The sequence below is a fragment of the Trachurus trachurus genome (assembly GCF_905171665.1).
Source record: "Trachurus trachurus genome assembly, chromosome: 9".
Taxonomy (NCBI): Eukaryota; Metazoa; Chordata; class Actinopteri; order Carangiformes; family Carangidae; genus Trachurus; species Trachurus trachurus.
In genome coordinates this window covers 16,561,992-16,579,560 of record NC_139895.1, presented here as the reverse complement: position 1 = coordinate 16,579,560, position 17,569 = coordinate 16,561,992, and the positions used below count along the sequence as shown (strand labels likewise).

The 17,569-nt window shown below is 42.2% G+C and overlaps 1 protein-coding gene across 1 annotated transcript in view; it reads right to left on the bottom strand.

Moving 5' to 3' along the window:
* msh3 (mutS homolog 3 (E. coli)) overlaps positions 1 to 17,569 on the bottom strand; it is a 37,268-nt gene that overhangs the window by 15,989 nt on the left and 3,710 nt on the right. The window contains exons 8-20 of the mRNA XM_083978369.1: positions 16,818 to 16,984; positions 12,789 to 12,898; positions 12,507 to 12,621; positions 11,644 to 11,728; positions 10,951 to 11,060; positions 8,762 to 8,894; positions 6,969 to 7,156; positions 6,140 to 6,308; positions 5,876 to 5,940; positions 5,078 to 5,194; positions 4,694 to 4,801; positions 3,647 to 3,761; positions 3,072 to 3,229 (exon numbers count right to left, since the gene is read on the bottom strand). Of these exons, the coding sequence (XP_083834495.1) occupies positions 3,072 to 3,229; positions 3,647 to 3,761; positions 4,694 to 4,801; positions 5,078 to 5,194; positions 5,876 to 5,940; positions 6,140 to 6,308; positions 6,969 to 7,156; positions 8,762 to 8,894; positions 10,951 to 11,060; positions 11,644 to 11,728; positions 12,507 to 12,621; positions 12,789 to 12,898; positions 16,818 to 16,984 (1,640 nt within the window). The remainder of the gene's footprint in view (positions 1 to 3,071; positions 3,230 to 3,646; positions 3,762 to 4,693; positions 4,802 to 5,077; positions 5,195 to 5,875; positions 5,941 to 6,139; positions 6,309 to 6,968; positions 7,157 to 8,761; positions 8,895 to 10,950; positions 11,061 to 11,643; positions 11,729 to 12,506; positions 12,622 to 12,788; positions 12,899 to 16,817; positions 16,985 to 17,569) is intronic.

Below are 17,569 nucleotides of genomic sequence, written 5' to 3'. Positions count from 1 at the left end.
CATTAAAACACCTACGCACCATCTAATTACCCCCCAACCCACAAAGTCTGCTTATTCCACTCTGGTAAAAAAACTCACAAGCTCTCACTCATAAACACATCACATCTCTCATATACACAAACACACAAGATGAAGCAATTCCCACCGCTGCGTCTATTATGCTTGACACAGCAGTGGGAATTGATCGAGCGTTTATTATCAAGACCCATTCTCCTCAGGATCTTTGCTCCCTGTGATAAAACGGAGGCTGAGCAGTCCAATTAGAAACGGGGAGGACGACAGAGGTAACGATGTAGGTGAAGAGAGGACAGAGATTACAGGGAGGCTGTGTGTGTTGTCTCTGTGGACATTAATTAGCTCTGAAATGCAGGAAGACATAGTTAACCTAAAACTCAAATCAGAGACACACACATGCTCGGTTCTGTACCGACTTATATAGACTCACAGTAAAGTAAGTACACTCATTGTTTCTGACATCGAGGTGACATCATTACTCCTTCATTGTAATTCTAAGCTTGAATGGGCTCTTTTAACCGTTTTCTTGAAACATCCAAGTGTTTATAAAAACAGAGCAACTGAAGCACAGAGGTGACACAGTGTTAGTTTGAAGGCTTTTTTTTTTTTTTACCAGAAACCGCAACGTCCTCAGTTCAAGTCCAGCTGTAGTGATTAGCTACAAATCACTCACACAGCTCTTTTCCCTCATTTACTGCCAACTGGCTGATATAATATAAAGTCATAAAACACCCCAGAATCCAGGTCAGGTTAGACTGATTTCCACTTGGATTTTGTGCCCGCGTGCTGTCTGACGCTGGAAGAACACATCAGTTACCTTAGTTTACCAGGAAATAGAAATCATTTTTGTTTTGAAAGAACAAAAACGATTTCTGCGCTTCTAAATATCTGCTTGTGTCCACTAAATTTTGTAAAAAAAAAAAATTTTTTAAAAGATACTATACTGTTCTGCCGATTTTAGTGGTTTTGATTCATATATACAGCCTTTTTATTCATAGTGAATTGTTCCAAGATTTTTTATTAACACATTTATGTTGCGAGCTTATCCAACTGAGCTGATTAGCCTAAAGGTTACTTTAAATTTTCTTTTTTGTTTGTTTCCAGTTTACAGAAAATATATATCATCTGTACTACTGTACAATGTCAACCCTCCACACACTAAGATAACATGAAATACAGAACCCCCCCCCCAACACTGTATCTTAGGAAACGCGCGCGTGCACAGTTGCACACACGCACACTCGCACGCACACAGGTTTGATGTACTGAAAAGTGGCTGTCTCCCACTGGGTTAATACATAAGAACATGCTTAAACCCGCAAAAAAATACAATTACACACATCTGCAAGCCATTAGGTCTAATCACAAAGTGCAGCACCGGCATAATAGCAGAGACCAAACCGTATGTTGGCCTGTGTTCCACACTAATATGTAGTCAGGGCTGGAAACTACATGCAGAGCTTACTGCTGCTCTCATCATTACGAGAACAATCATCAGCGGCAAAGAAAGATCTCCTCCCACAAAACCTTATTGTCTTAAGAGTTCCTACGATACAGAAAGAGCCGCATCGCACTAAACCGTGACAGAACAATGGAGCCGGTCTGTCAAACAACTCGTACTTACTCAACTCCCCACGTCTCCTCCTGTGTGGGAAAGAAATGCAGTGGGATAAGAGGCGATGGTAAACCAACCCAACCATGACACAGATGATGAAGGAGACGTAAGGGAAACTAAGGTGTTTGGTGCATCAACTTCAGGCATGACCTGAGGACAAAAAACTGAATCTCACTTCCCCCCTGGTTTCCTGATGTTTATTGGTATTAATAAGACAGAATCTGCAGAGGTGAAAGTGCAACGTGCTCCATCAGTGTTGTCATGGTCACGGGAGACAAGACTAGAAAACGCTCATAGGTATCACTTCTTGAGTGTTTCTGTCTTCATCCATATAAAAAAATAGACTGTTGCTTTCCATGGCACTGTGGTTATATCACTTTTACATAATAGACCAGGGATATGTGTACATGTAATTGTGGTGTGTGTGATTTCTCATCTTTAATATGCCTGCCAGGAAAAACATGGACATGCTTCTGTGCCCAAGAGACCGTTAAATGTGAGCTGTGTTCTTTTTTTTTTTTTTTTTTTTCCTGTATCGCCGTTATCCATCTCCTGTTCCTGTAAAAGCCACACTGCATGTTGAAGCCAATTCATGAGCAGATTCTCAGATAAATGTCGGTTCGCCCAAATTACAAATTAACATATTTCTTAGTTAACTCCAGCAGCTCTTGGCAGTTGTCATATGGAGCATTTTGTCAGAGATGAGCAGCCCTGTGTGTTGTGTGGATCATAATGTGAACTGTTTTTGGACGGAGATGTTGCTGTAGAGTTAAATTTTATGCCTCCAGGCCGGTAACAGCCAGAGCCAGAGTTTTCAGATTGTCCATGTCTGTTTCCATTCTCGTTGACACAGTTTTTCAGTAATGACTGGAAATGTCCACTTGAAGTCAAGGATTACTTAATGAGATTTTAGAGGTCAAAGGTCTCCAGGTTAAGGTCACTGTGACGCCACAACACATGGTTCTGGCCTTGTAAACACTTGAGGGAATTTCTCAAAGACTCAAGGACAAACTGATTAAACTTTGGTGGTCAGGGGTCAAAAATCATCCATGTGCTCCAGACTAACCTTTTTTACTGGGAGCACAGTGGCGCTTAACTTAAAATTTTAGGAGCACAAGCAGAAAATGTAGGGGCGCACACCAGAAATCGACTTGCACAGCAAATATTCACATTTCCTTTTCATTCATGGTCCTCACACACATTGGTCTGACACTTGTAATGACAGATTCCAGATCCTTGGAGTTGCCCCTTGCACATTTCGCCAAGAGGAAAAAAGAAGGAAAAAGAAAAACCTGTAATACTGGTTGCACAAGTAGATGGAAATTTTTGTTGCACTGTCTCAAATTTTAGGTACAAAATGCCTCCATTTAGGGTCAGTCTGGAGCCCTGAGACATCAAAAACAAATGCAGAGGTAAATTTCACATGTGTTTGTGTTCATACCTTGTAAAAATACCATCCAGTATCCCCAGACGGGCTTCAGAGGCCGGGACGTAGGAGCCCATCTGAGCCATAACACAGATCAGGGACACCTGGCGGATGTAGGAGCTCTTACCCCCCATGTTAGGACCAGTGATTATCATAGTTCTCCTGCCATCCCCCTGGAGGAGAGGAGAGGAGAGGAGAGGAGAGGAGAGGAGAGGAGAGGAGAGGAGAGGAGAGGAGAGGAGAGGAGAGGAGAGGAGAGAGAATGGTAACAGTGACATAGACAGAAGGCAAACGAGAAGAGAGACAGAATAAGATATCTGCATGCTGTTCTGCACAGCTGAGGAGGTGGGTGGACTGAAAGCTTGGCTTCTCTTCCTACTGGCTTGTGCTTCTGTTGCAAGATTAACCTACACCCACCAAGCAAGGAAGTGTGTGTCTATGTGTGTGTGTGGATATCATGTGTATTTATGCATTTAGTACTGTTGCAATTTTGTTTCAGAACTGTCTCAATGAGTTAGTGAGCAGGCAACCGTCTGTGTGCGTTTTGGCTCAACTTTGTATCATAGCTCTCCGACTGTGTGTGTGTGTACCTGCAGTTCAGTGTGGTTGGGCACAAACTGATTGTGCTCTCCCATCAGTAAGTCTATGGCAGGGTGTCTCCCGTCCCTAATCAGGATCTGACGTTGATTTGCACACATCTCTGGTCTGAACACAGAGAAGACACTCAGTCAGTTTGCCATGTACAATAAAAACACATTCACACACACCACACATTCAGTACATGTGTGAAAATGCCAAAACTATTAAAACTGACACAGTGTTTTCACTTTCCCATTTATTTAAAGGTACGAATATTAGAGACTGACCAATACTGAACTTAAATGGACGATACTGATTCTAGAGGATAACATTTTTTTAAATGAATTAAAATGTGATAAACACACATATACATATATAACAAAAACATCAGAACATCAGATAAACAGACATTTCCAAATAGACATTATATGAACAATATCCAGCTATCAGAGATGTCAGAAGCAGTGAATATAACACTACATTTTGGATGCTAAAAATTGGTAAATTTGTAATTATATTAACATATTTAAAATTAAATTAAATTAAATTCATCATTGCAGTAGAGTGCTCTGTAACTTATTTTATTCTACTTTGTTTTTATCTACTACACTATCCACTCTATCCACAGTACACAGCTGTGAGCTGTCTATGTGTCAGTAATGCTCTATATTTCCCACACTAAACTGAAGGCATAAATCTCTACTCAATACAACAAGTGTGGACCTATAGTACAAATACACAGAAGTAAGCCCTAAGTACTAAAACGTGTAGAAATAGACAATACGTGTAAAAGTGTATGTCAGTTTGTGTGTGCGTGAGTGTGTGTGTGGGGGAGAGATGTTGGCGTTCTGGCCGAGCACGCTGCTGAGCCCAGTGCACACTCCCACACACAGCCTGTCTGAGACTATAGGACATGACACAGGACACCCACACACACACACACACAACCACACAATATCCCACACATACAGTAAATGCACACACACACAATATATGCACAACACAAACTTACACACACTCACACACTTATATTTACGGTCATCACGAGAGGACATCACCTGCAATAGTTCCCCTGTTTAGCCACCTCAGCCAACGAAAAGAGACAGTCCATGGTTGCTAGGTGACTAATAGCCCTTTTAATGGTGTGGTAGTGCTCCCCAAACTGGCTACAGGGAGAGAGAGGGAGAGAGAGGAAAAAGATTTTCAAGTGTAAATTAAGGTGAGTGCATACTGTGTTCTGACAAAGCGCCACTGACAGTGCACTTGACTAAAACGGACTAATTCTGGCAGGCTGAGAGCTGCGGAGGCATCTACGTACCTGCACCACAGACTGGCATGTTTTGAACAGTTCTTCATTTGGGTTTATAATCTGTGTGTGTGTGTGTGTGTGTGTGTGTGTGTGTGTGTGTGTGTGTGTTTGTGGATGCAAGAGAGTGTCATACTCCAGAAAGCCGATCCACTCCCTCTGGCAGTCCAGCAGCAGTTGTTCCCTGAGCTGCAGCAGCTTCTTGTAGTGCTCCACCAGGAAAGGAGAGTGATACCTGCTGACTGCCTTGGTGCTGCAGAGGAAGAAGGAGGAGAGCGTCTGATTGGACTGTGTCCATGTTTTAAATATCTGACGAATCTCAGTTACTGCACCCTGGCTGTCACCATCATCCCATTTTCAAATGCAGCAGCAGCAGCAGCAGCAAACTTCAGAGGCAGGTGATATTAATCCTCTTTTACATAACATTACACAGCTAATGTGAAAAGTTTTGAGTAGTGCAGTGTCAAACCATCTTATATTAGCTCCATCACCAAATTTAAGCAAAGTACTCGCTGGTACTCTCCTCCAAAGGCACCTCCTCTCCTAAAACCTCTAACACCCTAATGCCTAAACCCTCTCTTACTGAGCACCTCCTTGCCTGATCTCATTGCATTACAACTTACCGAGCAGATTTAGTGCTTAATATACTAACTTCAAGGTCTCCTACTGTACTGACGCTTCAGTGTTCTTCTTCATTTTGTAAGTGGGATGAAAGTGTCAATGTAAATGTTCTGGAGACGATGTAGTTAGAAGATGTAGAGCAACACAGCTACATCTCAGACGGCGCTCAGAGGTGATATTTAAAACCACAGAGCGGTTTTTATTCATTGTCTCCGTTGTCAGAATACAAAGGGTTCGTAATTGTGTGTGTGTGTGTGTGTGTGTGTGTGTGTGTGTGTGTGTGTGTGTGTGTGTGTTGCAGCTGTGAGCTGACCTGCTGACTTTGACCCAGTTGCGTGGCACAGTGGATGACAGCGAGTTCTTCACCTCAATCAGAAACTGAGAGCAGAGAAGGAAGAGGAGGAGGAAGATTTTCATAAACAAGGCCTCAGCAGTCAGACAAATTAATGCGTCACTTTTGATCAAAAATTACACACACAAACACACACAGATCATCACCGTGAGTCAGTCTTTCAACCCAATCAGACTATGACATGACAGGCCATTGTCGCTCAAACCTCACACACACAGACACTACCTCCTGTCCAGAGACGGTCGTGTATTCGAATGCGGGGGCCTTCAGTGTCACTCGGACTTCTCTGCGGTGGTCTTGAATCTCATTGAGGGCGGTCTGGATCTGGTCTCTCCTCTCCTGCAGCACCGGGAAGCCGGACAGATCTGAGAACAGCTCAGTTTTATTCCCCGACCTGCACAAACACACAGAGACATTTTCAGTGACATCAGCCTGCCCATCAGCTCGATTTTCTTCAGCAGTGAAAAACCGAGAGGAGAGGAAATCATCCATATGTCACTAGGAGGTCCTTTGCTCTCGTACTCCATGCCAACTGCTGATCATACATTACGTGGAGCGACAGCAGACAACAACAATCAACATTCCCACTTCAGCATATGAACATAAGGGCTCGATGTCACCACGTAAGATTTATTTCTAGATCTAACACTTGTGCACCAGAGTGAATCAAACTGAATGAAGTCGGAAACTGAATCAAATCAAATCCTTTGTACAGAAGTCAAAAGAATACCATGGGGGTGCTGTGGTGGGTGAGCGGTTAGACAGCATCATCCCATATGGGCCCTGGCACTATTACAGGAGGTTCAACTCATGACATGGGAAGATCATTTACCAAGTGTCTGTTCCCCCCATTCCCTCTCCCTGTTTCCTGTCACACTTCCAAAATGCCTGAAGAACTGACTTGAAAAGGGGGAAAAAAAAGCACCAAAGAGCTCAATCAATGGAGATTTATATATATGAGGTATCTTTAAAAATCACATTATTATCAAAACATTCTTAGTAGAGCATTTCCTGGACTTTTCCTCCATTACTTTTAATGCCTCTGGATACTCACTTGGCCGCTGTTTCATTGAGCACCTTGAGAAAGTCGTGGGCCGCAGCCAGCAGATCAGGAGTGTCCAACAGGAGGCCGTGGAGCAGCGTGGAGCTGATCTGTGACTTGATGGCGGGGAGTAAGGCCTGCAGCTCCAGCCCCAGGCGTGAAAGACTGCTACTAATGAGGTAGAACTGCTGCGTGGAGGACTGGAACAAACACACAAAGATATGCAGAATATTCACTGAAGTGATTAGTGGAGCATGTGGTGGCTTCTGACACGGTGTTGCTCAACTGCAAAAGGTAGCTGAAAATCATTTTCTCCCCACTGCTTAGTGTGTGTATGCGACTCTGTACACCAGCGAGATTAGATCACAAAATCTCATCTGCATTGAATATGGAAGTAAAGCTTAAAGAGCAACCGTTGAGAAAAGCCAGCACAGTCGCCCCCCGCCCACCCAAAACAAAACTAAATATCACAGCTGCTTTAGTGCACTGTCTGTGACAAATGTCACGGAAATGTAGACACAGAATTTGCCTGGATTTTGCTCACTTATTTTGTCCTGATATCTTTATTTACATATCATCAGTCTGAAATAAAGTGACTCTGACTCTGACCAAATTCTGCCATTAGTCTATTTTATTTTGTGCAGATTTCAGCTCCTTCTGTAAATAATGACAATCCACAATGTAGGAAATGCAGCTGTATACATCAGCAACAGTTTTATGTCTCCTCAGGATCAATGCTGCGGCTTTTAAAAATAAAACTGGTGAACATCTAAAAGGAAATTAACTTAATGATTAATCAATGTTCTGCTTTCACCTCTGAGGAGAAGTAATATTGTAAATCATATTGACTGCATATAGCCATTGGTGATGTCACAGTGTAGTACCAAGTCATGAAAGGTTAATGAGTGTCACGCCGACAATGGTTTATGGTATTAATCACATGCTGCAGTTTTAATGGTCCTAGATGTCAGCAGCCCCCTTGTTGCTCTTTTATGAACCCAAACAGACAGTGAGTGCAGACCAGAAGCGTGCCCTCCCTCCCATTATGTCAATGGAGCCATAGAGACACAGGCCATTACACACAGGTCCATTTATCTACAGATGGGCGAAATGACAATTAAGCACTCTATGTGTGTGTGTCTATGTGCGTGTGTGAGAGAGAGACAGAGAGTGTGGGTATGTGTGTGAGTACGTGTGTTCAGTGATATTTGATGATTTTCTTTAACAATATGTGAAGGAGTCAGAAAGTTGAATGTGAAACAAGATATCAAACTCAGACCACACTGCTGCTTTAATCTCTGTGCACACACACACACATATGTGAGATGAAGCCTTCTGACATTTCGAAGATGGGTCCGACGGGAAATGAGACTGTCAGACAATCAGGTAAGTGCCACTGAGGCCACTGTTCCCCGTTGTTAATCAAGAGACATGCCATAAAAGAGAGTGAGAGAGACAAAGAGAGGGAAGCAGAGAGAAAAAGAAAGAAAGAAAGAAAGAAAGAAAGAAAGAAAGAAAGAAAGAAAGAAAGAAAGAAAGAAAGAAAGAAAGAAAGAAAGAAAGAAAGAAAGAAAGAAAGAGAGATCTTGGTTTTAATTCTCATGCAAAACAGTGAGGGGATGAAGGTCTGCTGCTCCTGTAAAAGACGTTTGTGATCCTGGCTGTTGTTTCTGGCAGTTTTAAACAATTTCTCTACACCCACAGATCTCAGAAATTGAATCGGCCAGAGGTGTGTGAGACTGATGGAGACACTTGTCAGTCTGGCGCTCCGTGCTCTGACCTATGCCCGTTTCATTACTTCCTACCTTTTTGTGGTAGATGCTGCAGATGCCTCTCTCCAGGTCGGGTAGATGTGACAGCAGGGACCTGGTGGAATTTATAGCTAGAGAATCCGACTCTAAGATCTCCTGCACCGCATCCTGCCGCTGAGAGATGGATCTGTGGGTTGATGGGAGGAGCAGGAATAGGGAAGACATTAATGAAAGAAAAAAAATGAGAGAAATTAAACTTTTCATTTAACATCATCACCAAAGAAAATGAGTCATTTAGAGGGCTGAATCTGTCTTGAGTGAGAGGTACTTGCTCCTTTTGAAGAACTCTTTTCATTACATGTGCTGTGGTTTGCCTATTACTTCTCTTCAGCTATAAAGAACAGTCTTATCTATACTGTAGCAAGATCACATGCTTTTCCCCCCTTAAATTAGTTTTAATTAAAGGATCTCTGGCACATCATCTCTGGAGACAGGGTAGATGCTGAGAGTATCCAGATTATTAATCAACTGGGACAGCCGTGGCTCAGGCGGTAGAGTGGGTTACTTGTCCACTAATGAGATGGTTGGCGCTTCGATCCTCGGCTCCCCCAGGTCACGTACTGAACCCCACGTTGCCTCCGATGGTTGTTCCAGTTTGCGAAAGTGTGTATGTGTGTGATGTATGAATGTGTCAGTGAATAGATGAATTTGGTAAGTATTATAAAGCACTTTGAAAGGTCTGTTAAACTAAAAAAAACAGACATTTACAGTGCATTAGGGCCATGTGAGGCACAATATTAAAGGTGAGATTATAGATTATAAAAACTTTTTTAAAAAACTGACTTGATGTCTGAATTGCAGACAACCATGTACTAAAATCTTCTATTGAAAGACACAAACAACAAAAGACCTTTCTATGGTCATGAAGAGAACATTGACTGAAAAAGCAGATCAAGATGAGTTTAGAGATATAATAACTATAGACAGCATACGCACACATGTGTCTTTGCGTGCACATGTGTACTAGTGTCTGTGTGCATCTGCAGAGTGTGTCTTGTGAGTTAATGTGGCCGGGTGTAATCTGGGTTTTACTGATGTCGAAATTCTCTAATTCAGATATTTGTATAATCCAACAGCACTGACCAATCCTCGGCTATAATCCCCGCACAGGGAGAGAGGGAGGGACTCGCACACATACAAACAAAGGAGAAATACTCACACAATCAATATATGGATTATAAAATTACACTGCCGAGAAGAGAGCTGGAATAATGCTGCAGTATTAAAACTGAGAGGTTTCTGTAGTAGAAGTGCTGTGAGTCAATTTCAGCATTTTTGTGTGTGCCTTTATTTTTGAAAATAAGAGCAGCTGCTCTATTGAGTGAAAAACACATCAGTGTTCAGATTATCAATCCTCTCCAACAATGTTTACTTAGATGTGAAAAAGGAGCATTTCATTTAAAGTAACAGAACTAAAAACTGGACTGTGGAGATCATTTAAACACTCATTTGACCCTTGAAGCTCATACTCTCTAAATGCACCAGAAAGCAGAAACTAAATCCGATAATTAATTCCTCAAAACAGCAGTCATAAAAAAACATGTATTATTGAACAAAAACAATAATTGTGCACTTTTGCTTTCTGTTCTACTGTGACACAAGGTAAAGTTAATGGTCCGGGCCTTTTTTTGCCCTGCATTTGGCCTCCCAGACGGTGCACCTACGGTCTGCAGTCAAACACATTCAGGTCAGACCTTTATTGCCCCATGAGGGGAAATTATTCTTCCAGCAAGGCATTTTAAACACCACACATACATGTACACACACAGTATATCCTGACAAAACTACACAACAAGCTGAACTTTTGGGGGCGCAGTTGTAATACTGACTGAAAAACACTGATGCCTCATGTGAGCCAGAGTCGGTTGTTCAAGGTAACTGAACCCAGATCTCATGGATATAATGTTATATCATCAAGGCTATTAATCCTTAAGCTTAAATTGTCTGATAACATGACCACCTGAAAATCCTAAATAGGGAAATCTATCCCATCTTAACCGTATGACATGAAAGTTGTATAATCACTGATAAGAGGCTTTTTCCAGGGCTTAATAAGAGTTAGGGTCTAACAGAGCAGGAAAACAAATCCTGATGTGGAAATTAATTGTGTTGCATTGTGAAAACTGAATGTCAGGAAGAGTGAAAGAAGCAGAGAGAGTCAGGGCAGGTGATCCTGTACTTACTGTGGGTTTGTGAGGGGCTGGGTCACCCACTTCCTCATCAGTCTCCTTCCAAACGGTGTGCGAGTGTGGTCCAGCACCCACAGCAGACTGCCCCTCACACCGCCATCTGTCTATCGTTTAAAGGACACACATAAGCACAAAAAAACAGCTTACACATACAAGCGGCATGTGTACATTACACATGCCGCTTGTACATAACGTCCACATGGTGTTACAACTTGTTGTTTTTTTAGCATAGATAGAAAGAGCCATTCTCTTAGTAATTAAATGAATGAGCCACAAGCAGTGAGTGGCTTGGACCTGGTTTGACCTCCAAATGTGTCGTTTATGTGTGTGTGTGTTTACTGTGCAGAATGCCTGCTCGTCTGACACACATGCCACAGCAGTGGAGACATGCTGAACTTTTGAGCCGTCACCCACGCACGTCTGACTAGTCACTGAACATTTTCCTTCAGTTTCCATCATGCATTAAATTTTTACAGTCCACTGAACGAATCTGACTCTAAACTGATTTCTCCAGGTTTTATGACAATCATGTGGAAAGTTGCATCGACATATGTAAATATGTGTCTATCTACCTGGTGACATCCAACTAATTTTTGGACACTTGGTTTTTCTTCACCAGGCCAAAGACAGACTTTCCTATTTAGCAATCGGGAGATGAGAGCAGTGTCAGCTGAGATGTACGTCTACCTGATTATTAAGGATGTCCAGGTTCCTGAGAGTGGCAGCGCTGAGATTCATACCCTCAGACATGCAGGACAGATGCAGAAAAGAGCTATGGAGCACAAAAAATATTATTTTAGATTCATCAATTTTTCTTATTAAGACAATTTCCATACATTTCCCATAAGTCAAAATCAATCCTGGTGTTCTCTTTGTGTAAAGTTGTAAATGAGGTAAAGAAAGGACAAAGCAATCAAAGTGTAAAATACAATGTAAAATATGGTGAACCGACCAAACTGACACTTAAAGTAGCTTTTCTTTTGCACTTTCACCTCATTATCCACCTACAACTTAGAACCCCTGACACTTACCTACATATGATGTTGGAGAATGGAAAACTGGAAAAAGTGATGGTTTTAATGAATGTTAGATGGCTTCTACAGCCAAGTATTGAGCCATGAAGCAGATAGCGATCCACCGCTGCACCATTTACAACTACAGGAGTTTAAAGACATGATGTGAATTTGCCTAAAGGGAGCCGTTTTTGAAATGAGATGATTGTGAAAATTCCACAACTTTATGACTTTGCATAAATTGTACAATGTTAACATTCAGCTTAAAGGGTGGTAAAAAGGGAAAAGGAGGAGATAAATACAGCAGTTCAAAGTGATACAAGTGTAAAAATAAGTTGTAAAACGCTCCTTTATATTGCTGCAGGTTTAATGCGTAAATTCACACACATTCCTGACTGGAATCCAACTCTGAAAATTAATTGGAGACCCAGGAATTCACTGCCCACCGAGCACGCTCGATAATTATGAAGCTTGTAGCCGGTGTTGCCGAGTGCGAGTGTGTTTGTTTGTGTACAGTGTGTGGGTCTGTGTGTGTACCTTTCACTCTTAAGAACTCTCTCCAAGTTGAATTCTTGGAGGTACTGGATGAGCGGCCCCAGACAGCAGATCACCGGGCTCTCCAAGGACGCCACACTCGACAGAGAGCGAGCGCCTAGAGTACACACACACACACACAAATACACACACACAGTGTTCACAGGCCTACTCCTCAGACACATCCAGTGTTTGACGTCAGAACGGCTGTGACAGTGTACGAGCAACTGATGATGGGAATAATAAAGAATAAAAGTGTGAAAAGAGAAGCGATGACAAGCGCACCTTTCTCGTGGGTGTGGCTGTAGAATTCGGTGACTGTGTTCATCGCCGAGGGGAACTCAAACTGGACGCTGTCTCTCTTCTCAACTCTCACGCGGTCATCAGCCTGGACACTGGAGGAGGCAACATGAGTGTTTATTATTATTATTATTATTTATGCTTGTGACGAAAGAAAGAAACGCAACATCTGACGTCTAATGAGACAAGAAGAATTGGACAGGGACACAGGCAAACACACACACAGACTGCTCCCCTCCTGCATCTCCCTGCTACTTCCCTGTATCACCCTATTGTTCCATTCACTATCTAGGCATCGCTGCTTTCAAGGACTTGGTTGCTTTTGTCCGCTCTGCTGTTGCCACAGCAACCAAGGCGAGCACGTGGCTCTGGACACAGCGCTGAAGCATTTACTGTCTTCCGTTTCCTAATGCTCTCACATTCTCTATCGCTCTCTCTCTCACACACACACACACACACACACACAGAAGAATCATCATCTTTCACTTCAGGACTGTGGGAACAAAGATTGCATAGTGTGATCAATAAACTGCATATTGTGCCTGCAGTACAACTAGGACCATTAATCATTTAACCAGTCAACTGAGCCATATTATGAGGTTTACAAGAACATCAGTGATTGCAGGTATTGATCGAGGGACAGCGGGAAGCAGTGTAGCATTGCTACAACGCCCTGACAGCCAGGACCCTGGCGGCATCGTGACCCTGGGTTCAGGACGTTTCAGTGTGGTGGTTTGAGGTCAACGCACTTTTCTGTTCTCACTGACAACTCAAAGTGCTTTGCAATGCTTGCCACACTGACCCATTCACTTACACTTGAATATCTTGCCCAAGCACACTTCAACCACCAGCCTGGAGAAGCTGGGGATCAAACCACCAACTCTCTAATTGGTGGATGATCCACTCTACCTCCTTAGCCACATCCATACTTCAAACAACTGATCAGGGATTTGATAACTCCACTTAAAACTAAAAAAAAAAAACATGAAAGCAGCAGCTTTGTGGGACAATAAGCACAACAACGCTAATTGAAGCTTCATGCTAATGTCAGCATGTTAATATAGATAGAGACAGAGTGGCAATGTTAACATGCGGTTGTGTAAGTCTGCAGAAACACGGTGCCAAATAGCAGGAAACAGTACAGCTGAGGCTGATGGCAATTCTGCAATAATTCTGCAGGCATTTAGTCACAAACTGTACAAATTCAAACCTAATTATAACCTTCATTTGATGATGGTGCAACAATCAAAGTGGTTATAATTCATGAATCATGTTGGTACGCAGATGAAAGTCACTACTGTGTCAGCACTTAAAATTTCAATTCAATTCAATTGATGTGAAGGGAGGGGGGTTTTGTGCTTAAAAGAGACGCACTGTGCATCTTAAACCACAAGGTTCTTTTCTAATATTTAGTTTTTCTTCAAATGCTCACAGCACTGTGATGGTGATAATCAATACGAAGCAGGGATGGCTAAAGGTTAAAGCAGAATGTTGAGACCCAGAGATCAGAGGTTAATGTGCACAACAGATTAAGGTGCTCGATTAGTCTCTGACTGAGTCTCTGTGAAGCACACACACACACACACACACACACAGACCACACACTATGGATCGCTCTTAATACATCACTGCAGTTCCACCATCCACCCAGGATGTAATATCAACTTTCAAGAGCGTCAGCCGTCGACTTAAAATCTTTGGGAAAGCCAACCGAGAACATTTATATTGACAGCATCAGCCGTTGAGCTTTTCAGTCGCTCTGATCCCCGTCACCGCTCTGATCCTGACTCATGAGTCCAGGCTGCTGGATGAGTAAAGAAACTAATGCTGCACCTAGCTACTGCCAACCTCCCAGGGACTCATTACCTGCCGCTCCATGGACACACATACAGCTTGTTGCCTTGGGGGCCGTCTCGTCAGCACGCCCCCCAGGGACACAGAGGCTGTCGACGTAATGTCAACAAGCACAAAAATCTCCAACATTCACTTGGGTGGGTCTTGCTTTTGTGCGTCTTAATAGGTTGCTGTTACATTACTGTAATATTTGCAAGTGTCAAACCTGACGTCCATCAAAACATCTATTTTAGAATAATTTATGCATTTTAAGTGTGATTCTTCTCAGTCTGATGAATCATGATTACAGAAAAAAATGAATCACTTGTCTTGGGAGGAGGCCGATATGAAGGATTTGTAAGGTGCCTTGCATGGCTGTGTTTGTGTGTGAGTATACACAGCACATGTGTCAAATTGTATGTCTGAGGAGAATGGACAAAGCTGCCCTGTATTTGTATGATATACAGAATACAAAGTGAGAAGTGTCTTGCCGCTGATAAGCACAACGCTAGAGAGCAGTGCTGTTCAAACACAATAATTGGACTGGCCTTTACAGGCCCCCCTCCTCTGTAATCACTCAACACAGACAGCTGAAAAAAAGGAAGAGGAGGAAGAGACAAAGAAAGACAGGATTGAATACAAATGAACCAAAACTTGCAGAATTAAATCTAAAGTGAGAAGGTAAAGAAAGGCTAAGAAAAATAGCCACTGGAATGCAACAAATAAAGGTGAATAATTAGTGATGTGCACCCTCAGGGAGTCAAAAGCAGCAGCACACACCCCCTCCCATTCATTCAAGCATCGCCTTTCTAATCTAATCCACTCGCTGCCACTTCTTCATTTCATTTTCACAGCATAATACAATCACAGGCAGCCTCCAGAGGAACCCGTCCCCACTGGTGTGAACGCGCTGGGTGCAGACTGTCAGCAGAGATGAACCAAACGGTGACGCGATGGGAGGCAACAGGTTTCTGCAATACAGCAGTTAGAGCAGCACTGTCACTGGCAGAGCTGTTAGTCCACTGACAAACAAGGAACAAAGTGTTGAACTCTTTTTCGATCTTGTGCTTCATCCAGCAGCCGGTGTCTGTTTCTGCAACAGACTTGTTGGTACAACATAAACCCTGACGACTTCCTGCTGTTCCTCATGTTCTTGTGCTGAGCTTCTCACTAGGATAAATTCACTGCTGCCAAATCTCTGTCATTTGGAATAATGGTGTTTCATTGACTGTGATGTCTCAGTTATGTACAGGTTCATATTTATAATTTGTCTTTTTGTTTTAAAACAACATTCAGGTGCCCATATGAACATTAAAAGAAGTCTTGCTTGCTGGTATAATTAAAAGATCCCTTCCTTATGTGATTTGAAGTGAAACTAAAACTCAATCTACAGTAACATGCGGCTCCAAGGTGGCTGAGCTGCACAGCGTTTTTAATATAAACTTTATTGGCCTTTATTGAGTTGCACTGGATTTTTTTCTGCAGTAAACACTTTACATCAAAAGGCACATTTTGAAAATATCTTTTAAATAACGTGAACAAGAGAATGATTTCACAAAGACAAGCAGCTGTTCCCAGAAGCACTAGACTATTGCTGTTTATTTATTTTAACACCTAAAAAGTTTACTTCGAGTAGTATTCCACAATAGTGTTGATAATATTGGTTATAAATGTATACCTTCATGTACCAATAGTTTGCAACATCTGACTTTCCAGCAGCTGCACTTTGGAAAAACTGTGATGGAGTTCATTTCTAAAGGAAAAGACATTTATCACTGCTGGCCTCCAGAGCTTCCAACCAGCCTTTCTTAACTTTTTCGACAAATATAACTATTTTACATGTTTGACCATAGATACATCTAATATATTAGCCACCAAAAACATCAATTTAAGGGTAAAGCCAGTTTATACGCATATATATGGACCCAGTTGAGCCTTACAGTGGTACCCAGGGTGCCGTGGGCCATCATCATATCACCTCAATATGAACCTGCATTGATTTCCTTATCTGTACTGAGCCAATGAAAAGTCCAGACAAGACATCTGTCTGCCTGCCTGGGGAAATCTAAACACACTTGCTGTGAATGAAACTCACAAACACACGTCAACACATCAGTGTATGCATGGTGTGGTGTGGTAAATGGGTATATAGTGCCCCCTTGTGTCCGGATGGTAGATTACCTGGCATTGGCGATGCTCTGTAGGAGTCTGTGGGTTTGCTCGGAGAGGTCAGAGGGCACCAGGATCTCCACGGGGTTTATCTTCAGGAGACGAGTCTCCAGCTCAGAGCGAGACTGACCCTCAGGGAAACAGTCTAGTAACACGTCTCCTGTGCTGGGCTGGACGGACTGCAAACACAAACACATGTGTACTGAAGTAATATAACAAAGAAAAAACAGGTACATAACAAGAAGGAGGATATTTTCCTGTGATGCTTGGACCATTGGTCTGATTTCAAGAATCATATTATGTTGTTCACCTTCACCTTCACCTTCAAATTTAATATATAATACAATATGCCTTAATTGGTGCATGACACTTAAATAAATATAAATTCATTCATTCATACAGGTTTAAATGAAATTTCCATAGAAAGATGAGGGAAGTAGGATTTCAAAGTCAAGTAAGTGTACTTTGACAACATATAGTGACAACATAACCCCATCAACATTAACTTTACTCTCCATGTCAGGGCTGTGCTATGTGATATGGACACATGTTTCCATTTCAGAATGTGCAATCTGTGTGATGTGTCATTTTTATATCTCATAATACAGAAATTAAAATTGAGAAACAGCTTATGGATAAAATAACCAGATGGAAAAGTCTTGTTTTTGGTTATTGCTGTAACAAACTGATGAATAAAGAAAAAGAAAAGAACTAAATCTCACGAATCTGAGCAATAACAGATGTTAAAGGGAGAGATAAACAAA